Genomic DNA, 24,813 nt, shown 5'->3' on the forward strand with positions numbered 1-24,813 from the left:
CTATTAAGTGTCATTTCAATGTAAAGACCATACATCTGAATCTAATATGATTTTCATATTTTTAAAAAACGACTGTATATTATACACAAACAGTATAGAAAGAAACAAAGCTGTTGAGTTTCTGTTGAGTTTGACTTCAGAAAGTTACAGACATCTTTGTGCAAATCTAATAGTAATATTACATTATTCACAATGTCACTTTGATAACATTTTAAGCTAATGCAGGTGTTCAGTGGTTTGTTCCATCTGTAGTGTTTTATAGTAATATTAGGTTATAATTTTTCTCATTTTAAACAGACCTGAATAGGCTGCGAAGGCCGGGTCCTCCGAAGGATCCGGCTTATGAAGTGGGACATAGTTGGTGTTAGAGATGGACCGATCTGATATTACGTATCGGTATCGGTCTGATACTGACGTAAATTACTGGATCGGATATAAATAAAATAAATGTAATAAATAAAAAATGTAATCCAATCCATTAAATATCAAAAAAGCACCTCACAAAACTTGCAACACGGCGTAACTCGGCTTATAACCGTAGCACGTCGGAGCAGTGTGCGTTACGCGATAGAGCGGCTGTGTGTATTTGTAGCCTCGCTACCAAACCGGCATTTCATCTCTGAGAAAGTGAGGAGGAGTGGACTGAAGTAAAGCAAGTGTGTAAGTTCATCTCTGAATGTTTGTAAAGCATTCCCATGTTAAACTTAACAACCGATACATGGAGCGACTGCCTCTCTCTCTCTCTCTCCTGCTGCTACTTCAATCATGAAACTGCTTAATGATCAGCTGATTGGCTTTTCTGTCAGGAGTCCGTCTCTCTTGTTTGTTTTTGGCCCACTTTGCACCAGAAAGAGGAAACCAGTGGCTGAACAACAGCAGCACGTTTAAGCTTGATAAGCTGTTGTTATTTATTTAATATTACTTTCTACACCAGGATCCTTTTCTATGTAGTTGACGGCTGGTAACTGTGCAGGGGCGGATCTAGCAAAGTTTAGCCAGGGGGGCCGATAGGGCATTAACAGGGAAAAGGGGGCACAAAGACATACTTTTCTTTCATATTCTCATTTAAAATGTCTAGCTTTTAATAAATAATTATCTGAATCTTACACCCAAAGTTTTATTCTGATGTAAAATGTATAGAAGTCCATTACTATATATAGTAACTGTTAAGTCTAATATACTATAGCTATACTACTTTTTCCTTTGGGAAGGTACCATCTGTGCAGTCTGCAATTCTATTGAAGAAAGATGTTGAATCTATTTTATTATTCTTGAAAAATAATTTAATTCTGTGCATTTTTTTTTCACACTGCATCAAATTAAAGTTGATTATGTCGATTAAGCATCATGAGGTGGAGGGTGGGGGGTTCCCTATTTTTTTTTGCTGGGAGTTTGCAACCCTATTAGTTAGGTTGCTTAATATATCTGCTAAGTACTCTTTAAAATACCAGAATAGGAAGGATTGAGTAGGTTAAAGTTTATTAGATTGATCAGTATTGCTGAACTATGAAACATTTTGGGTGCAGTGTATTTTTTACATACAGGTATAACAGCTTTAGTGTTGTTGTTTATTTAAACTTGAATATGAAATTTTAAAAAAGCAGTTTTATTAATTAAAAAACACACTATATCGGATTCATATTGGTATTGGCAGATATCCAAATTTATGATATCGGTATCGGACATAAAAAAGTGGTATTGTGCCATCTCTAGTTGGTGTTTGTGTTTTTGGTGCAAAACCAGGCCTGGAGAGTTTTCCTGCTTTGGAGCTGGCCACACCTTTTGAGTAATCACACTCATCTGATGCTGATCAGCCTCGTTAAGGGCTCACTACTTAACAGGAACACAGTCAGCATTCCAGCTCACCAGGTGAAAGTGTCTCAGTCGAATGTACTGAAAAGTGTATCTACTGTAGCATCTTGTTTTCCAAGGAGATTTATGGGAATGTGTGGAGGGAGCTGAGCACCATTGTACCTAGACATACCTGAGAGTAGTATTCTCACCACGGACCACGGGGAGAAGTCACTGCACGGGACCTGGGAATCATCACAAGAAGCAATCGCTCACTGTGGATGTGGATTATTTACACTGTTTGTCTTGATTCATGGTAGATAAAAACACTGTCAGCTCAGGAAGTCCTGCGTTTGGGTCCTGATTTTAGAAACCTGACAGTTGCACTGCATGTTTATGCCACAACTAACATTTGGTTTATTTTGTGATTTATTCGTCTTTACAGAACTGCACCACTCTATCTAGAAACTAGAGCAGAAGTATTATTTGCACTTGATTTCAATAAAAGAGCTGCATTCTAACCAATGCCTCCTGGTGGCCACATCTTTTTATGAACCAGCAAATCTACTCCTTAAATCCACTGCAACAGTGCGAGTCCATCAAACCACCTGATCAGCAAAGTCCAATGTCAATAAAAGTGTCTACAGTAAAGATACAGAAGTTGCATTAAAATATGCAAACGAACTGTTAACTTACTCTGATACCATGTCTGATGGCAGCCATCCCACTTTCTATTGAAGTGGGGAGTGAGACTGAACATGGGGTTGTGACATGTACTAGACCATATTCCATATGTGCGGGGTATGACTCCAACCCCCTTGGTGTGTGGATACTTCTTTAAGTTTTTCTGACACTGTTATCTATTCAATCTTCAATGATGGGTCAAGATGTCTCATTGTCCTGTGTCGGAATGTTCAATCCTCTGCGGGTGGCTTGATCCTTGTCTGGTGACCTCAGCGATGCCCTCGGACCTTGGAGCACGGAGAAGAGTGAGAAGAGCAGGTGTCTAGGTGAAGCTCAGGCTGTTCTGGCATCGGGGTCTGGCTGGTAAGCGATGTTGCACGTCTTTTTTACCTGTGCTCATCTTATCTCTAAGGGAGAGGCCAGCCACCCTTCGAAGGAAGCCTATTTCCACGTTTGCATCCACGATCTCATTCTTTTGGTCACTACCCACAGCCCGTGACCATAGGTGAGGGTAGGGACATAGATCGACTGGTAAATTGAGAGCTTCGCTTTTACGCTTGGCTATCTCTTCACCACAACAGACCGGTACAGCGTCCGCATCACTGCAGCCACTGCACCAATCTGTCTGTTGATCTCCCGCTCCCTTCTTCCGCTCACTCGTGAACAAGACCCCAATATACTTAAACTCCTCCACTTGGGGCAAGAACTCGTCCCTGACCCAGAGTGGGCACTCCACCCACCATGGCTTCAGATTTGGAGGTGCTGATTCTCGTTCCCACCCCTTCACACTTGGCTGCGAACCGTTCCAAGGCGAGCTGGAGGCCATCCCCTGATGAAGCCAACAGAACCACATCATCTGCAAATGGCAGAGATGAGATCCTGAGACCACCCAAGTGAAAGCCTTCCGCCACTTGGCTATGCCTAGAAATTCTGTCCATAAAAATTATGAACAGAATCGGTGACAAAAGGCAGCCGTGGTGGAACCCGTCACCCATTAGGAATGAGTCCGACTTATTGCCGGCTATGCGGAGCAAGCTCTTCCAACGGTTGTATAAGGACTGAATGACCCGTAGCAATGGGCCAGACACCCCATACTCCTGGAGCACCCCCCACATGACCCCCCCGAGGGACAGGGTCTCCAAATCCACAAAACACATGTAGACTGGTTGGGCAAACTCCCATGCACCTTCAAGTATCCTTGAGAGGATAAAGAGCTGATCCAGTGTTCCACGACCAGGACGAAAACCGCATTGTTCTTCCTGTATCCGAGGTTCGACTCACGGACGGACTCTCCTCTCCACCACCCTGGCATAGACTTTCCCAGGGAGGCTGAGGAGTGTGAATCCCCTGTAGTTGAAACACACCCTCTGGTCCCCTTTTTTAAAGATGGGGACTACCACCCCGGTCTGCCAGTCCAGGGGTACTGCCCCTGAACTCCACACAACATTGTAGAGGCGTGTAAACCAAGACAGCCCTACAACATCCAGAGCCTTCAGGAACTCAGGGGGAACCTCATCCACCCCAGGGGCTCTGCCACCAAGGAGTTGTTCAACTGCCTCAGTGACCTCCCCCCCAGAGATTGGTGGGCCATCCCCTTCGTCCCCAACTCTGCTTCTGCCACGGAAGACGTGCCAGTGGGATTAAGGAGGTCCTCGAAGTATTCCTTTTTTTCAGTCGAAGTCAGCAGCACTCCACCCGCACTATACACGAAGCATGGCTCTCCAAAATCTTCCGACACTCGAGTTATTGCTTCAGCCACCGCCTGCGCCACATTCTGCTTGGCCTCCATGCTGGTGCGCATGCACCACCCAGCCTGTTACAGTTGCTCCTGCTTTTTCTCGTTAGTTTAGCTTTTCATCTGTTTATTATCTTTCCCTCAATCATGTGGATTGAGAGAGTTTTTGTTCTGCTGGTGGCCGCGAAACTGTTACTTTTATCGAGGAATGGGACCGCGGCACAACATACTGCACGGACTGTTTACTCCAGAGATCAGCTGATTGCCCCGATGCTGGCTGGCTCGCCAGCCAGACCCCCAGACATACCAGCTGAAATTTGGAGAAAAACACATTGGGGATGCAGAGGTCGAGGACAGAAAAGAACAAGAAAGGAGACGTAGAGACAGTGGTTGCTCAAAGCGAAGAGAAGGTACAAACCGTGTCTGCTGTCTATCATAATGGGAAATCTGCGATCATTAACAAATAAAATTGATGAGCTCTCAGCGCTGGTACGGAGTCAGAGGGAACACCAAGAGTGTAGCTTGATGTGTTTCACCAAATCATGGATGCGCCTGGATATTCCAGATGACAACGCATCCATGGAAGGCTTCTACAGTGTTCGGGCGGACAGGGACAGCATCGCTAGCGGTAAGCAGAAAGGAGGTGGGCTTGCTGTTTTTATTAACAACCGGCGGTGTAACCCTACCCGCATAACAATTAAAGAAAGGATTTGTTGCCTGGACATTGAACTGTGTGCTGTTGGACTCAGGCCGTATTATTTGCCCAGGGAATTTACTCATGCCATCTTGGTGGCTGTTTGCGTCCCTTCCTCTGCTAACCCCACAGCTGCATGTGACACTATCCACTCTGCCATAACCCAGTTACAGACTCAGCACCCGAGTGCCTTCATTGTGATCTCGGGTGACTTCAACCATGTCACCTTGGACAATACACTACCAACATACAAACAATATGTGGACTGTCCCACCAGGGGGGAGAGAATCTTAGACCTACTCTAGGCTAACATTAAGGATGCAATACAGCTCCTCCTCTCTGTCCCCACTTGGAAGGTCAGATCACAACCTGATTCACCTCACCCCCCGCTATGTCTGTTACATCCCTCTGCAGCCCCTAATCTCCTCAATGTTTTCAGCTGGTGCTAACTGGCCACACCTAGTCAGGTGTGGCCAATTAGCAAAGCATACCTGAGGCAAGCTTCCAGGAAGCTCACTTGTCTTTGCCTCGGTGGAACTAGCCATTTTAGCCAACCTGGTATTCCATTTTAAGAAAAAAACTCTTCTCACTAACACTCTGGTGTTCTTTTTTTTTTTTTTTTTAAGTTGCGGCTTTTGAGCCGGGTTGTAACAATGTGCCAATTGTGAGGAGGAAACCTGTGACCACGAGAAGCATTAAGAGGTGGTCAGAGGAGGTCTTAGTGGAACTACAGGGCTGTTTTGAGGTGACCGACTGGGAGAAACTCTGTGAGCCTCACGCCGAGGACATCAATGGGCTTACTGAGTGTTATCACAGACTACATAACTTTCTGCACCGACTCCATTGTTCCAGCTCAGACTGTTCATTGTTTCCCAAATAACAAGCCGTGGGTGACTAAGGACATCAAAGCCCTCCTCAACGACAAGAAGAGGGCTTTCACAGGGAGCAATAAAGTGGAGGTGAGAAGGGTCCAGGTGTTACTAAAGAACAAGATCAGAGAGGCTAAAGACAATTACAGGAGGAAGCTGGAGTGGAAACTCCAGCAGAACAGCATGAGAGAGGTGTGGAGAGGCATGAAAACCATCACTGGATTCAGGCCAAGCAACAGCAAGGTGACATGGTTGAAGTCACCCGAGATCACAATGAAGGCACTCGGGTGCTGATACTACAGTCACTGCTCACACCCCCACAACCTCACCTGTAGTCAGCCTGGAATCCAGAGTCACACCACTGTGCCTGCCTCTCTCTCCACATAGCACTGTTGCCTCCTGTGAGAGTCCTGACACCCCTCCCCCACCCATCACTTTCACTCAATACCAGGTTCAGATGCAAATGAGGAGACTCCACTCAGGCAAGTCTGATGGACCAGACGGAGTCACCACGTCCTCAAGGCCTGTGCCCCCCAGCTTTGTGGAGTCTTCGATAAACTGTTCATGCTGAGTCTGAGTCTGCAGAGGGTTCCAGTGATGTGGAAGACATCATGCCTCGTCCCTGTACCAAAGACGCCCTGTCCCAGTGGCCCCAGGATTACAGGCCTGTGGCACTGACCTCCCACATCATGAAGACCCTGAAAAGACTCATCCTGGACCAGCTGCGACCCATTGTCAGACTACATCAGGATCCCCTTCAGTTCCCTTACCAGCCCCATCTCAGAACTGAGGACGCCATCATCTACCTGCTCAATCGTGTCTACACCCACCTGGACCAGCGAGCACTCTGAGGGTCATGGTTTTGACTTTTCCAGTGCTTTCAACACCATCAGGCTGACCCTCCTGGGCGATAGGTTAACAGCAATGCGGGTGGATGCTTCTCTGGTATCCTGGATTGTTGATTACCTGACAAGAAGACCACAATATGTGCGTCTCCCACAGTGTGTGTCTGACAAGGTAATCAGCAACACAGGGGCACCACAGGGGACTGTCCTCTCCCCCTTCCTCTTCACCCTCTACACCACAGACTTCAGCCACTGCACAGAGACCTGCCATCTTCAGAAGTTTTCTGATGACTCTGCAGTGGTTGGATGCATCAGCAGGGATGATGAGACAGAGTACCGGGCTGTGGTCGACTCCTTTGTCACGTGGTGTGAGCAGAATCACCTGCAGCTCAACGTGACAAAGACCAAGGAATTGATAGTGGACTTCAGGAAGACCAGGAAACACTTGACCCCTGTTTCAATCCAGGGGGTTGATGTGGACATTGTGGATCACTATAAATACCTCGGAGTATACATTGACAACAAACCGGACACCTACATGGATGTTATTTATTTGATAATTTTGGCTGTAAAAGGGCCAGAAATCATACTGTAAGTGAGTTCGTTTGCTTTTTTCAGAATGACCTCAGCTTTCATTAACTTTATTGTATTTTTATGTCAATGAAACAACAGCTTAAAGTGGAAAAAACAATAAAACTGACTTTTTTCAGATTTATAGTAAGTAGAAACTGATATTCAACAGGAACAAAATGTAACACAACATCAACTTAAATATGAACTATACATATGTACAATAAAGGTTTTGAGCCTACACTCAAAAAAATCTGTCGTTGGATCAACACAATTTAATCATAGTGCCTATTTCCACGTGATTTAACCAAGTACAATAACCCATTTTTGGCCATGTCAAACCAACACATGCGTCATTTGGTGGTTTATGTAATCAGATTACGTTGGATCAACGTAGTATATTTGCATTGACTTGAAGTGATTTATTTAAGTATGTAGAGTGAAATTTGTTTTAATTCATTCTACACAAATTACAAACTTTAGGAAAACACAATGAAATCTTGTTGTTTAAACTACTGTCAATCAAGGCAATTACTGCTAGTCTTGCTTAATGAACCAATATAGGGGCTGATGATTTCATAGAGACAAACAACCATTTGCACTTACATTCATGGGTAATTTAGAACCAACAATTAACCTAACTCTAATTACACACTGTAAACCAGCCAGATTGTGGCCATTTATATGGCCCACCCTGTAAATGCTACATGATTTAATTACATGATTTAATTACATGATTTAATTACGTTCACCATGGAAACATGAAATTATTTAGTTCACATTACAAGTTTGAATCTTGTACATGTAACAACCACCCAATTTCATCTTTTTTGAGCTAAGTGGGGTTGACTTTTCTTTTTTCAGAGCAGTAGCTTGCGAACGGTTTGTGCTACCATAATACACCAAATAGTCCCGTAAAGCTCAGCCTCTCTTCTTTCAGTAACTGTGTGAATTTTTTCTCTAGCTAAAATGGTCGATGAATTACGGTAGTGCGAAGCACACATTAGTAAGGTAGATGATAAGAACAGTAAGGTGATAATTTAAAAAAATGAAATTATATTATAAACGCAGTTGTGATATTTATTTTGCCTTAGAAAAGGTATGTCAAACTCATTTTATGGCATGGACCACACACAGCCCACTGAACTTAAATGGTATGGACCAGTGAAACTCCCGTTTCTGTCAATGCATAGAATAAATAGAATTTGTTGAGAAATCTTATTATAAGAAAAAGAAGTGTAACTTCAAAATTAGGGCTCAGTTCTTCTAGGTGATCAAGAATTTTGTTATAGTAAATGAAAGAAATCGGGAAGAATGATGAAAGAAATTTTTTCACTGTTTTTTGTAATAGCAGTTTCAACATTTTTTCATATTTATTGATCTGCTGACATTACAATTTGCACATCACAATAGAAAAGCACAAAACCTTCACTTGTACAGCTTTTACACATAAACCATAGTTTTGTCATACAGCTTGTTTAGATCTAGGAATAAAATTTTACTCCTCTGTTCTAATGCAGACATCGCCACAGAAAGAGTAGTAGTTCACTTTATCGTACAATTGAAGTAGTTTTTCATATTTTGTAAAGCAGGTCCAGATTGGATCCTTTGGTATGTCTAGCAGTACCATTTTTTTAGCAGTGTTAGACAAAATCTTTCTGCTTTTGTATCGGCACTACCAAATATTTGTATTGTAATTATCACAGAAACAGTAAAACTTTTTGTTTGTTTGTTTTTTCTTTCTTCCCCCCCTTCTCACCGTCTCTTCTCCCCTTTGGTTTTCTTTCTCTCCCTCTCTTTCTTTCATTCTTTCTCCCTGTCCTATCCCCCAGTCATGTCTGTCCCGTTTGTAGCAACTGAAAATAAAATAAATTCATAATTATAATAAAGGTCAATCAAATGGACCAATATGGCAAGGCCATGATGATCCACTTGGTAAAATAAATCAGCTTGGCATCTTTCTTGGCCTTAAGACAACAATTCTGATGGCCAAAGATCCAAACGGGACACAAAAAAAAAAAAAAAAAAAAGAAACAGTAAAACTTTCAAAATTATGTAACAAAAAGCTTAAGATTACCCATACTGTGCTTTGGTCCACTGGATAAAGACAATTTTTCTTTTACCATTTATGTTGAAGGAAGAGTGTTGGCTTTTTCATTCAGTATGCTAAACAGCATCTGCAGTGAATCTTTTATTTTGAAACTTGAAAGGCTTCTCTATGTATCTGTACCTGACTTCCTGCTGCCTTTTCCTTCTCTGTGCAGGTTGATGTAAAAAATAGACATGGTGGTCTACCAAGGCAGAGTGGAGAACCACAAGAAATACACTACAGCACATCTGGTGCACAGCAGACTGTGATGCAAACCCAAAAGCGATTTGTGTCTCTAATTGGGTTTAAACCAGAAACCGTTCACTTGTTAAGCAAAAGTGTTAACCACTACACTATGGAGCCACTACTAAACCTACTACAGCTATCACTATGATATGTGTCATCCTATTAAAATACTGCACTTAAATTCTGTGAGCTCTTTAGAATTATACTTTTTCCCCCAAATGTTTGTAAAGACACTGCACAAGTGTTTCATTTTTATAAAAACTTGAATTCAAAGATTAAGAGGTGGGCCCCAATACTTTTGTCAATGCAGTGGTGCCAGAAAGGATACTATTGGAAACTATTTGGTTTATCTTAGACATTTGATATGTTATATTTAAAAAGAAAAACATACATATTCAAGGTCATTAACAAGGACAGGTTGTGCTCACTCACAAAATGACCACACTCAGTTGAGGTCCAGTCTGTAACATATTATAATTCATCATAATGAAAATCCCAGTTTGAACCTTCAAGATCCTTGTACAATTTGAACCATTAGGTAAAAAGTAAATATGCAGTAAATGTCATAAATCATTCACAATGATTATTATTATTGTTGTTGTTGTTATGTATTCAAAGTAATTTAATTAAACTGGAAAAAGTATCAATAATGTAAAAACAATATCTATCTATTTATCAATCACGTAAAATCAGTTCTGTCAGACAAAGTCCATCTTACTTGATCCAGAAGGACACTTTAAGGCTTTCTGTTGCCTGCTGTTTTGTGATATTTTTCCAAGCAGCAGGAATATCAGCAGGTCTGGCATTATACGCACTAGCAAATTCTTTGTTGTACTTCGCCATCACATATTTCCAGTAGTCGGATGCTTCAAGACTCGCATCTGGAGGGACATTCCAGTCTGGGTACATTTCCTTGTAACACTTATAGGGATGATATTTACCATTTGTAATACTGTTGCAAAAACATGCATCACTGATCACAAGAGAGGAACATATTTCAGTGTCAAGTTTTTGTGTTCTAACAAACCTATATGAACCCAGACCTTGTGGTCGATGCAGTGAAGCAAAGTGCTCATAATGGGCTCCTCCTCCTGCCTCACAGGGCACGCCACAGAATGGACACTGTTTGCCGCAACCAATCACTCTGGTAAAAAGCTCATTGTGTGGTTTCATATTGAGCTGTTTTAGCTTTCTTTCAAAGTTTGACTTTTTAAATTCACTCCTAAGAATGTTTCCCATGTCATTCACAGACACTGTGAGCCAATCAGCAAACTGTTCCTTATCAGCATTGTTTAGGATCATGAAAGCATCAAAAGCATCCTGGGAAATGACCAGTTTATCAAGATCTTTGCGAATGCTTTCCACAAATGTCTTCAAGTCATGACTCTTTCCTGTTTTTGCCTTGTTGATGGCATCATTTATGCTTCTGATACATGACTGGAGATGTCGGTCCTCAAATTCAAATGCTGTTGACACATTTGAGTAGCGCTCCACTATTTGGTGGTAAATCCATGTTTTTACATAATCCTCATATGAAAAAATATAACTCAGATAGTTTTTTAAATCATTCTTTGAGAGTAAATCCAATAAAACTGAATACTGGAAGGACATTCGTGTGCTGAACTGCTCACATGTCAGCATGTCATCAATGATATTAGGACCCAGGGAGCGATTAACAAAGTCTTCCACAGCAGGCTTCAAGCATTTGTTGGTGAATTCTTCTGCCTTCTTCTGACACTGGTCTCTTTTATTAAAGATGTCTTTGAAATCCTCACGAAACTTTTCCTTGTTTTTCATCAGACATCTGTAGGGATCATTTGCTTGGATGAAATCTTCGTGCATTTTCTGAAACTCTCTGGCTGCAAATCCACAGATGTGCTGTTTCAGAGAAACTTCAAACTCGATGTCTGTCTTAACATCGTGATTGTACTGTAGACTCCCATCAATCATGTGTAGGATCTCCTGGATGTAGGTCTCATGGTAATTGTTTCTGCTTTCCATTTTCTCACTTACAAACTGAGTGCAAAAATTGATGATGCTGTCAGCCAATTGCTGTACAGCCATTGTGTGATCTTGAATGTTGAACATCTTGCTGAGTTTGTGTTTAAATTTGTTGTAGAATCCTTCAGCTGTATATTTGAAAGGCTCTTTTCCACAATCTTCCAGACATTGTTGACTTAATAATTCACATGCATGACTCCCCCTGTGTGACAGATTGATTCGCAGGAAGTGGTATACGCTGGTGAAGACACTGAAGGTCTTTTGTTCACAAAAAGAAAGTTTCTCCAGTGTTTCATTCCACATCTTATCAAACTCTTTTTCCAGCTCTTTGTCTGTCATCTGGACTTTTTTCTTTTTGCATTCATCTATCAACACACAAACTGCATTTTCAATCTCTTGTGTATGGTTCTTTTTAATTTTTTCAATTTCTCTCATCCCCTCTCTGATTTCTGCTGCTGCTGTGAGCTGATTAAAAACAGATCTCTCCATTTCGTGCCGAAGGCTCTTTACACTGTTTGAGAATTCCTCTTTGTATCCTTCAACCAGATAAACATGACCCTCTGTTTGCTGAAAATACTGTGTCAGATTTTCGAGAAGTTTTGTCTCCCATCTAGACAGCAGTGTGGAGGCTACACTTTTCAAACATATGAGAAATTCTCTCATGTCAGACGATTCAGATTTTACAGCAACTTTACCAAAATTGGAAATTCTTGTTTCTGTGTTTGTAACCCAGATGTACATCTCTTTTTTGAATTCCCACTCCCATTTGTTGAATTCTGTGCAGAGTCTCATGTATGCATCAGCTACGAGGCTGTTTCTGAAGCTGAAGATAAAGTTTTCATGCTTTACTGCAGTCCAGAGACTTGTCATCCACTCTTTAAACTCCATGATATCATTAGCAGATGACTCACAGTTTCCCAGCAGTTGGATGATGTTTTTCTTGAGCTCATATACAGCCTCACTGTAGCCTGCATTGACTGGTGCCATTGGTGGGTTTCCATTCCAGAGTCCAGGAATGTACCAGTTCCCAGTGTCTGGACTGTACTCCATCACATCAGTGAAGCTCTTGTTCTCCTCTTTCTTTTCCATTTTGGCTGCTGCCTGGGTCATCTCATTTAACTGTTCCAGGAGCAGTTTCCTGTCTTGTGAGTTCTTCTCATGGGCTGAAACATCGGACACATTCTGGTGAACAAACACACATTTAGGCTTTTTGCCCACCTCCTTCATCCTGAGAAAAGCATGCACAACTATTTGTAGGATGTCCTTCATTTCGGCTGAATTCTCCATTGCAATATTGACAATGGTGACATCACTCAACCCTATAACAAGTGTTGCAAGCTCATTGTCGTGCTCAAAGCTGTTGTCTAGTTGTGCAAGTTCTGGTGACTTTAAGCCCTCAGTGTCAATGATCACCATGAAGTCAAAATTTAGGACCTTTTTCATGTCTTCATTGATTTTGATGAGCAACATAAAGGCACCTCGAGTACATCGACCACTGCTGACTGCAAACTGCACTCCAAACATGGTGTTAAGGAGAGTGGACTTTCCTGTGCTCTGAACTCCAAGAACTGTGACTACACGTATCTTTCTGTTTGGAGAAACCAAGTCACTGAGCTGAGAGAGAACATCACTCACCCATCTGAGAGGGATGTTGGATGCATCTCCATCTACAAGCTCAAGAGGAAATCCATCAAGCAACAACTCTGCACACAGTTTGGGCAGATGCTGCAGCTGTTGACGTGCTGGATGTTTTTTTGGAAGGGACAGTGAAGCTTCATAGATCTGACCCATTTCACGGAAGAAGTGTTCAGTCCCCAGTGAGCTGTTGGAAATTTGTCTGTCAATTTCTTTGATCTCCTCTTTGTTCTCAGAGTTCTTGCATTTTTCTTTATATTTTTCCCGAAGTTCAGACAGTTTTATGCGAGACAGGTTATCCAGGTTCATTCGCATCCATTTCAGGAAATAAAACCTCTCTGTTCCTGGGCTTGATATTGCATTGATGAAACATGTCATAGCTGTGGACATGTCATAAGAGTTCTGCCTTTTCCTCAGTTTTTCTTTCTGCAGCTGAAGTTCACTTTTGTAATCTTCTATATTTTTGGAGCCAACTTTTTTAAGCCGAAATTCTTCCTTCTCTAAGCAGGTCAGTTCTTTCCATATTTCACCTTGCCGTGGAAGCTGATCTTCTTTGAATATATGGATATCTTGAATTTCAGCAGTGATGGCTTCTGCATTTGTCTTTGCAGTCTGGCACTCTGGAGAGTCTTCATCAACCAGGATTCCCAGTTCATGGGCAATTTCTGCCATCTGCTCTGTTTGCATCTTTATCTGTGAGTTCTCAACTACATCACTGATTGTTTTCCTCAAGCCTTTGACAAAATCGGCATAATTTTTTTGTTTTGTCTTAATAATGATGTTGTTGTTAGTCAAGCCCAACATTGTTGCTACTGTTTCTAAAGTATCTAAACTGAAGCTCTGGCTCTCATAGTTACCTACCAAGAAGATCTGTGCCTTGTGGTGTTGGTTAGTAAGTAGACTGCACTCAGAGTCCAAATGGTCAAAGAACACAAAAACTGCTGCAGATGTCTGGCACAGAAAGGAGTATTGTGTTTCAAATGAAGCAATGTCCCCACGAAGGTTAGCTACAGCCACTGGCTGACTGAAAATATCAATGTTTGTGTTTCCACAAGGAAGATACCAAGTAATTTCAGTCAGTCCGTTGGATATTCTTCTTGGACTGTCACCACACTCCATGTTGCGATGAACAAAGGTGTCATGGTACTGCTGAGAATTGCTCAGAAGTTTATTGAGAATCTCTGACTTGGACAAGGAGCACTCACCCAGTCTGACAAAAGAGATCATTGGAAGTTCAGAGAGAACGATTCTGTCTTCAATGAAGCCCTTGGACTCTGACAGAGACTGAGGTCTGTACTTTTTAACAATGTCTCTCATGGCCCACAGCATGAGTGTGCACTGTTTCATGTCATGATTAGAAAGCAGCAGAGGAACAGAGAACTGACACATGGACATTTTTAGTGACATTTCCTGCTGTAGAAAACCATCAGAACACAGAAAGAGAGCAGTGATTATATCGAGTGGATTTAACATAACACCTGTCTTTGGGCTATGGACTATATTTTTAAGATCTAACTTTGTACTCCCTAATTGATCGTCACAGTTTGAGTCACAAACAGGTATATATTTCACATTCCTAGCTGTCACATTACCCATCATCAGTTTCTTTAAAAAGTACCATGGAAGATCTGTTTCACACTTGGCAGGTAGATCAGTGATGGTCTTCTCATCAATTTCAAGTATTTTGCTGAGTGACAACTTCACGGTGTAGTGCTGGTCCAAGCCAAGATCCTTCAATAAGCTCTCAAACTGTGTTTCTGTGGATTAAGACAGTGATTATTAAACATATTGTATGGTTAGTTAATTTTCTCAATATGCTTGGATCCAAACTTAAAGTCATCCGGTATAATAATTATATTTGTAGTGTTGACTCAGTAAAACAAGAGTCATGTGACCGTTCTCTGGCATGAAGGATTAGGACCCTAGTGCAAGACTGCTTTTATTAGCTTATAGCTGACACAGTAGCAAAAAATGCTAACACGGCAGAACAGGAGTAAACCGATTACAGGCAAGAGACAAACAGACTTAGAGACGCACATGCAACATGAGAGAGGACACAACAAAGAACAGACACAAGCTGAGGGTTTAAATACACAGGAGGAGATTAGGACAGAGTAGGCACATCTGGGAAACACAACAGATTACAGTCTAATTAACAGGACAGGGGAAGCAAAACTGAACACAGACAAGGGACTGTCAAAATAAAACAGGAAGTAACAAAACACGAACGGCAACATGGAGAGGTAAACAAATACAGAGACGGGAACAGGACACATAGAGACCAGACCAAATAGTGTCCCTATGTTTTTGGCTTGGCTTTGTTGCTAGCTCTCCAGGACTTCCATGTTTACCTGGGGTCCAGCACATTACCTTAATGACCTTGTAGTACCATATCACCCTATTAGAGCACTTCCCTCTCGTGCTGCAGGCCTACTTGTTGTTCCTAGAGTATTTAAAAGTAGAATGGGAGGGAGAGCCTTCAGTTTTCAGGCCCCTCTTCTGTGGAACCAGCTTCCAGTTTGGATTCGGGAGACAGACACTATCTCTACTTTCAAGATTAGGCTTAAAACTTTCCTTTTTGCTAAAGCATATAGTTAGGGCTGGACCAGGTGACCCTGAATCCTCCCTTAGTTATGCTGCAATAGACATAGGCTGCCGGGGGATTCCCATGATGCATTGAGTTTTTCCTTTCCAGTCACCTTTCTCACTCACTATGTATTAATAGACCTCTCTGCATTGAATCATATCTGTTATTAACCTCTGTCTCTCTTCCACAGCATGTCTTTATCCTGTCTTCCTTCTCTCACCCCAACCGGTCGCAGCAGATGGCCGCCCCTCCCTGAGCCTGGTTCTGCCGGAGGTTTCTTCCTGTTAAAAGGGAGTTTTTCCTTCCCACTGTTGCCAAAGTGCTTGCTCATAGGGGGTCATATGATTGTTGGGTTTTTCTCTGTATCTATGAAGCGCCTTGAGGCGACTTATGTTGTGATTTGGCGCTATATAAATAAAATTGAATTGAATTGAATTGAATTACCCATTGTAGTATACACCAGGGCTCTAGAGTGCGACCAAATTTTTCAGTGGTGCGACTAAAAAAAAAATTTGGTTGCACCTGTGCGACCAACTGTTTGGGTAGCAAAAAAAAAAAAAAATCTGCAACCTTCCCTGTGGTCAACAACAGACACACATTTTGCCCCTATCGTGGACTAAACCAATCAGAGATAGTCAGGGGCGGGACCTCTCTGATTGGCCGTGGTCCAGTTGAAAGTGCAGGTGGAAGTGGGAGGTGAGTAGCTTGAATAAAGCGATATCAATTCATTAAATCCTGAATCGACTTTTAAATATAACTGTGTTTTGCCAGAAACGCCAGATTCTCAGATTAAAGCTCACAAAACCATTTCAACAACAACCAAACAGCAAATGAGAGCAGGTACACGGATTCCACACAAAGACGTAAACACAGACCGACGCATCACAATCAACTTTGTCTTTCTCGGCTTTCTCACTCGATGGCCCGTAGACGGACACGCTGTCGGAGCTTAGCGGTTCTGATGCGTCCGGTCCGCGCTGTGATTACGTCTTTTTGCGCTGATTCTGAGCTGCAGGTTTTGTCTCTCTCCAACCAAAATTCACCGAGCCAGCAGCAAAAGAAGCAGCAAACTGCGCTTCACATTTGATCAATGCGTCATGAATTTTGCTGTTTTGCTTCCATGACTATTAAAATCACACTCCATGCACAGCTAGCTCTCTCTCTATCTCTCTCTGTACTTCAAGAACAGTTTCCCCGTCTCCAATCTCTGTTTTCTGTATTATTCATTCGCTTATTACCCACCAGTCTACCGTTGTTTACAGCGCTGTCGGCTGCTGTCTTTTTCTTTTTTTCACTTAAATGACCTCGGACAAGAAAGCCTATTTTTTCTGTTGTTCAATACTGAAGAAATTGAAACTTTATATGCAGAACATTGTAGAATATTTTTTAAGGTTATCTGCTATAAAAAGCCAGACCAGGAAAATCTCCTTCATGTTTTTCTGTTTTATTCTCAGTTACTTTCACTCTGGCATCTGCTGTGATGTTCACAATTCTGATGAAGTCAGTACTGATAAATGATCAGAGTTATAATATTTCTGACTGTCTGAGGCTAAGTTGAATCGAATCGGGACTTTGAAAACCAGAATCGAATGATTATAGAAATCAGTGATGATATCCAGCCTTAGTGAGCAGCCTAGGCACGACAGAAGTGGATGTAGCTGTAATAGGAAAAGAACTATTGCTAACTTTTCTGTTAAGGCCTGATCCTTCTGAAATTCATAGCCAGTGCTCTGACACGGTGTCATCAATCTTTGAATGCTGAAAAAGCACAGTGTATCCAGAAAAACACATTATATTATATAAATTATTAGAAAATTTGTGTGCGCCTAACTTTTGTGCCGGTACGCCTAACTTTTTAAAGTTAGGTGTACCGGTACGCCCATGGCAAAAAGTTAGTCTAGAGCCCTGTACACTGATCACAACCCTCTTGTTTTCTTTGCTCAAATGTTCAACCACAATCAACTCCTCATGCGATGGGCCCTATCTACAAGAATACAACTTAGAGATTCGGCATGAAAAAGGATCGGAAAATATACTAGCTGATGGCCTGTCCAGGTTGTGAGTATGACTTGTTTTATTTTCTGCTGTGAACTGTGAAGTCTGTGTATACAAAATCTAGTTTTGTTATTTATTGGGAAGGGTGTTACGGCCCTGAGCCTCGGAAGGAGTGGGACAGCCTTTTTCTCTTCAAGGAAATCTAAGAGTGTCAGGACTCGCTGACCATTGGTTAGCTGGAGTCCCATGCCAGCCTTCCTGTATGCAGAGGTGAAGTATGTCAACCGACATAGACGAATGGCTGCCTAGGGATCCTGTGGTGCTCCATTGTGCTCACCTATGGCTACAAAAGGCTGAAGATCCTTCACTCTGGGGGCTGCTGCTTAGGACTGCCTCCCTCTCTTTGAACTTTGCTCGCTAAAGTCTGTTGACTGAGACTGTTTGAGTCTCTTTTTTAAAATATTTAATAAAGTCTTCATCTTTAAGTAGTGATGTATTAAATCTCCAGTTTTTACTTGGCGTAGTATTATTCTTGTGCATTAGTGTTAAAGATACAGGAGCATGATCGCTGACAGCTATAGGGTGAATCTCAGTGTCTGAAAGTGCTAGCTCTTGCATAGTTCAGTGGCATCATTGCCAGACCTGGCCCAAATCTGGATGACATACGTCTTATCATGCCAGAAGTTAGTCAGCAGTGCCGGCTTGAGATCCGGGCCAGACCTGCTATGTGGGTTATTGTGTCTGTTCGTTGATGAGTATAGGCACTACACACATTATGAACTTCTGACATGATACTTTCAGAAATAAAAAAAAATGTTTTGTATCAGATTGAATATATGGCTTTCTAAAATACATTAGATGTTATATTAAAACAGAAATTCTGGTTCTTTTAAACTGTTCCTCATTTGATACCAAATTTGACTGATCTGAGGAACAAAGGAATTAGTTATGATTAGTATTTTTTCACAGTGTTATAGTATAAAGAAATGGCAAATGCCACAAGATCCCATCTATGCCCGATAAGGGCACAGATAATAATATGATTTGTTAAAAATTGAAACATAAAGGACCTCAATTTAGCATCCCTATAACGCATCCCCTACAGATATAAGTTTGGACATTAGACCTCTCCATGATAAAGAGGGAAAATTTAACAGCGACAAACAAATCCTGGCTTCTCTACTTTTCTATATGAAACCAGCAATTACTGAAACAGGAAGATGTTTCAGTAAATACCCCAAAAATATTTTCAATCAAAAGTAATATTGATGGAACCATATGTAATTTTATAATGAATGTAATGATCATTTGCATATGATAATAATTTAGGTCTGTCTGTCCAAATAATATTCCATAGATTGATAGATGTGATTGTATGGTTACTGAATACAGTTTTCTTACTGATATAATTAAATTTTTTTCACAATCATATTTTAAATCATGTCATGTCATAATCAAATTTTCACTTACTTGTTTTAACAGATGTTACTGTTTGCTTGGTTTGTGTTCCATTTTTAAGCTGTGCAGATACATGGAAGGAGTAACACACCCCTGGCTTCAGGCAGCTGAAGGTCAGACTGTTTGTGTCTGTTGCTAGCTCTTGCACAGTTTTCCCCTCGCTGCAACAAGTCACAGTGTAGCTCACTACTTCACCATCAGGAGTGTCCCACTGCAGAGACACCGAATCACTGCATACCTCATTTGCAATAATCTGGATAGGAGGGCTGGGCTCTGTGAAAATGACAAAATTAATTTGACAAAATTTGACATTTAAAAAAATTGGTTTGACATGCTAAGTTTTACATTTATGAGTATTTAAAATTCCTGGTTGCTTTCACATTAGTTTGACAAATCTTTTATAAATTAAACTCACAGCACACCTGAAGAAGTCTGCTAGAAGTAAGAAGTAGACTAACATACTATAGCATGTTAAGAGCACAGAAAAATGCTAAACTTAAAGGACATATTATGCATATTATACAACTGCTTTATACATTAGAGCAATAAAACTGATATCAAGATTTACCTGTAAAGACAGAAGCTGCTGGGACTTCCTCTCCGTTCTCTGCTACCCTTACATGCACTGTCCCCAGATTTAGTTGCTGAATGGCTACAGTCAAACAGTCTTCTCCAATAGGTGTCATGCCTAGAGGAACAGCCTCACTGCCAGCATGGAGAGCAGTTAATTCTCCTCTTGGAGGATTATCTGTCAGAAAATAAAAAAGCTGCTCAGTATCTCCACACTAACAAGTTTAAATGGAGCATTTTTTCTATAGTCAAAAACCCCAGAAAACCCCTGACCAAGAAAGAAGCTTCTACTCCTAAATCAACATTTTCAAGTTTGACTGAAATTACAGCTGCAGCTTGTGCATAATGAACACCATGTTTGATCATAAGGGTATCTATAAGTGCATGTGACACCAGGACATGTCTCAGGTCAATGATCAATTTTGGATAGGCAGAACATGGCTCTGGTGGTGGCTGAAACAAAAACTCAGGGTGTGGGAGGAGTTCAAAGAGTAAACCAACTCAAAAAATCTGTTGGTCTGCCTTCAAGCAATTCTGGCGAACTGTCAGAAAACTCAGGACAGGAAAGTGGTGCTCTACTCCCACCTGGATTCCTTTGGACTTCCACATAGATGATTGAACTACTTTTTAACAAATGCATTGTCTTCAAAGGACAGTTAACTAATGGCCAATCAATGAAAGATTATTAAAACAAAAAGTGATTAAAAAACCTTAACACTTGAGCACTGTAGTATTTGGTGCATTTTGTTTATCTGAATCTGCACTCATGAAGTTTTTTCACTTACGGTCAGAGTGTGATGATATCAGATAATCTTCTTCCGGCTCAACGAAGGTATCCACTGCATCATGGAACTCCTTTAAATTAGTTCATGAGTTATTCAGTTATTATGCTGTTATATTCTAATACAGTTCTATTCCCATATCATACATTTGTTTACCTCTTCCTCCTCTGAATCATTCATTGTGAATCGACTGTCAGTCATCCCACATGTGTTCCAGTTTGTTCAAAGGTAGTCTCACTACAAGCAGCAGGAAAAAGGCTTGAAAGGTTAACTTTAGAAAACATGCACCTAAAAGGAAACAGAATAAATCTACAGTATGAGTACTATTGTATATTCATTCTGCAGTTTATCCTGGTAAACCACAATAGAAGTAGATTGTTGTTTAGCAGTTTTAGATTTATTCTTATTAAAAATAAATTATTTAAAAAGTTAAAACCAAAAATAATAATGAATTTAAGAACTTATAAAGTCGCCCATTACACCTTTTTCATCACCTCTTACATGTTATTTTCAGCACTCTCTTGTGTCTTCTCATTTATTCTTTCTTGTGCAATAGTTGTCCACTCCCTATCTATCTTTGATGCTGTCTCTCTCACTCACTTACTCTCTGATGTACTTTGAATTAAAGAGTTAAAGACACAGCTACATAGAATTCATTCAGATAAATCATTTATGACAAACTACTCCACATTGTAATCTTCTGTTATATCAGTGCTATAGTTGAACTGTACAGTATACAGAAGAAACATTTACTGTCAGATTCTCCACCTATTAAAGTTGCACAGTAACTGTGTCATGTTTAAAATGCACACATCATCATTGTCTTTTCCTGTTTGCCATCTAATGCTTAGTATTTATTCAAGTGAGTAGTTTGTGAAAGATTTTGACCTATTAAGTCTTTTCTTGTGTTTGGGACTTCATAAGAGACCATGTTGTTGTAGTGATATGTGACTAGACTGGAGAACAAATTACTGACAGCATAGGTGGGGCAATTGGAGTAAAGCTTCTGAGCAAACCAGTCTAGTTTGCTTGGAAGCTTTCACGTTTGCAGTTTTGTCTTATTATCCGATATTTTAAATAAAACAAACAAACAAACAAAACACTACATTTTAGGAAATATTAGTGAGGGTGTTCTTGTTTGTTTGTTTCTACTTGAACACTAAAGTGGCCCTCCAATGAGATGACAATGCCAGCAGTGGCCCGCGGCTCATTTGACACCCCTGATCTACAGTGTATTATTTCCTGTATTTAAGGTTCTCAGGTGTTTACTAATGTACCACGTGTGGCAATATAGATATCATTCTTATTCTGTTCTATTCTGACTGAGTTTATAGACAGGAAACATGTTAATTAACCATGACTTAGCTTACTATGACCTTGTCCTTGACATCATTAACTATTTTGTAGTTTGTTTAGGCATAAGTTGGTAGTATTATAGCATACTCTTTATCAGTTCACAATGGCAAGCAAAAGAAATTGTGCTCTACTTACTGTGCAGTTTGTTATTTTGTTAATGCCATATGTTTTTGTATGTACAGTGATCCCTCATGTATTGGGGGAGTTACATTATAAAAATAACCTGCGATAGGTGAAATTCATGAAGTAGCTAACTTTATTTTTTTTACAATTATTATAGATGTTTTAAGGCACTCGCCGATGTTTTAGAATGAAACAAAAGGGACCCGCAGATGCCTTTGACGGTGCCGAAAAATACGATAACTTCTACCTTCCTTTAGCATGTCCAGAAGTCCAACTTTTTGTGCGATGGTTAGCATCTTCCTCTGCCTTTTGGGTGCTATTGCTGGTGCCTTTGATGGTGCAAAACGTTGTTGTTGTGTTTGTTGGGGAGAGAACTTACAAACATACAGTGCAGCACTTCAGAGTCAGACTGCTAGCGATCGAAGATTTACGTAAATTTGACAAGCTGAACGCAATATGTACTGTACAGGAGAAACGAGATTAATTGACGATGGTCTACAGCCAATCAGGACGCAGAACACAATGCGCTGTAAAAAAAAAGCATGCAAAATTGCACAAAAAACAGCGAGGCTGCGAAAAGGACACACGCACACACACACACACACACACACACACACACACACACACACACACACACACACACACACACAAAGATAAGAGCAACTCAGTTCACCTGAGAAGCAACTCACCAGTAACTCTAAAGGTATTATAGAGCCGGGTGTCAACCAGCCACCTGTGCAAACAGACTATTCTGAGACATTTCTGTTCTTTGAGTCCTATCAGTTAAAGCATTCTGACAAACTTATTTCTTATTTCTTATTTCACGGGTATTTTTTTAGGACTTTCCTTTTCACAGAGCAAAACTTTGGGAGGAGAGTATTAATTATTAATATAGTAGCAATACCAGTATTTTATTGAAATTGAGCAGACCTCAGCTGAACTCTTCTTTTCTTTCTTTAATGGTTTTGATAATTTCGGAGTACAAGAAGATAAATGAAGAATTTTAAGAATAGTGACTTACCTTTGACAGAAAAATTTTCATGTCCAAAAATCAGAAAAGTGCAGTTCTTTCGTCTTGGAGTTGATCCCTGTCAAACATCACCAGTAGCACTGGGCAGGAATGCAGCCTAACTATTATCCCTTAGCAAATTCAGCCCTGGCCTTTTATTCTGCTGGATGTAGTCATGCTAACTTTCGTTTCCTGGGAAATCACACACCCTGGTGTTGGAGTGATGTGGGTGTGGTTTAAGTGAAATCTCTTTCTTTTTCTTTGCCTGTTTCTTATTGCATAGACTGGGGATTTGTCCAAAGCCTGAGAGAGAGAATCTTTATGGCTATATTCTTATCTATCCCTGTGTCACTCTATGACAAATGGGTTAGGCTCCAGCACCCTGGCAACTCAAAGTTTGGATCCAAAAATGGATGAATGGGGGGAAAGGAGAAAAAACATCTATGAGTGGCTGTTTGCATTTACACATGGAGATAGGTACATAAAATTACATGCATGCAGAGTGACGTTCACATAGTTTCTTTTTAAAACTTCTGTCTGTCAAAATTTGGCCTTATTAGTGTGTCAGACTTTAAGAAGTGCCTGCAGCCTCAAATAGCCTGGAGAAAAAAACAGAGCAATGATGGCACTGTAACAGTATTTGTATTTAGACGGAGATGGCTTGGGAGTAGATGGTAAATAATTTTTCATGTTTGTCTATACATCATACAGGTCAGCTGTTACACACAGGTTTATATGGTGTAATAGTTTCTGATAATGCAGCTCTACTCTGGATCTCTCCTCATTATCTTTCACATCACACCAACAACTAACAGACACGTTGACCTTTATATAAAACCATATTGATTTTCTTCTCCAGCTTTTGTTAATTTATCTGAACTGCCTTGCTGTTTTCAGAGAGAAACACATGTAAAACCTGCGTTTACACTTTATTATTTTTGTTAAGACAAAACTCCCCGCCTCACACTCTTTCATTGGCTGCATTCATTTCTGAGCTGGGTTTTTGCGCTGTGCATACCATTTTTAAATCTGGCTTTGAATCTCATGATGATGGCTTTGACCATTAATTTTGACTTGTTGGGTCTTGCATGAAGTACTCCCTAAAGTGGTAAATGAATTTTAACCAATTAAGCTAACATATGTTATGTTTTTCTGTGCATTTGGAGCAATCATCTCTGAGGATAGTTACTTTAACTTTTTTTCCCTAGGAACAGTGCATGATTAATAAGCTTGCACAAAAACAAAAACAAAACTACTGCAAATTTTCATTGTTCTATCTCAATAAGGTTAGGGTGTAGTTTCACTTTCATTTCCAAGGAAATCACACACCCTACTATAGGAAGGATCTGAATGGGGGTACCAATACAGAGTTATTGTTAATGATATATAGAGCCAACATAAAGATAAAATCTATCATTCACAATGGTTGTATGGCATATCAGCTGCCCCTTCAAGAAGCTTGTAGAGCTTTCAGTCAAAAGGTCTACAAGTAGCATTTTTTTATCACCCCAATTAAAAATTCTGTAAGGGCCAGTCCTTTTACTAGATATGGGTGAAATTGTAAAAAAATAAAAAAAATAAAAAAATAAAAAAAATAAACTTAAACTGAAGTACTTAATACAAATAAAAGGACAGAATGAAATTATTCAAATTTAAACCCTGTTTAGCCAACACTGGAAATACAGTGGGGCAAAAAAGTATTTAGTCAGCCACCGATTGTGCAAGTTCCCCCACCTAAAATGATGACAGAGGTCAGTAATTTGCACCAGAGGTA

The 24,813-nt window shown here is 40.6% G+C and overlaps 1 protein-coding gene across 1 annotated transcript; it reads right to left on the reverse strand.

The window, feature by feature from the left end:
* Positions 1-9,449: 9,449 nt before the first annotated feature.
* On the reverse strand, positions 9,450-23,182 carry LOC102311166 (interferon-induced very large GTPase 1). The gene is made up of 6 exons (XM_005951907.2): positions 23,052-23,182; positions 20,708-20,788; positions 20,555-20,624; positions 19,768-19,947; positions 19,212-19,472; positions 9,450-14,916 (listed from the first exon to the last, which is right to left on the reverse strand). The coding sequence occupies exons 2-6, from the start codon at positions 20,750-20,752 to the stop codon at positions 10,238-10,240; spliced, it is 5,235 nt and encodes a 1,744-aa protein (XP_005951969.1). The 5' UTR covers positions 20,753-20,788; positions 23,052-23,182; the 3' UTR covers positions 9,450-10,237.
* Between the last annotated feature and the right edge of the window lie 1,631 nt (positions 23,183-24,813).

This window comes from Haplochromis burtoni, unplaced genomic scaffold (genome assembly GCF_018398535.1).
Source record: "Haplochromis burtoni strain Fernald_Lab_line unplaced genomic scaffold, NCSU_Asbu1 Contig_1119, whole genome shotgun sequence".
NCBI lineage: Eukaryota > Metazoa > Chordata > Actinopteri > Cichliformes > Cichlidae > Haplochromis > Haplochromis burtoni.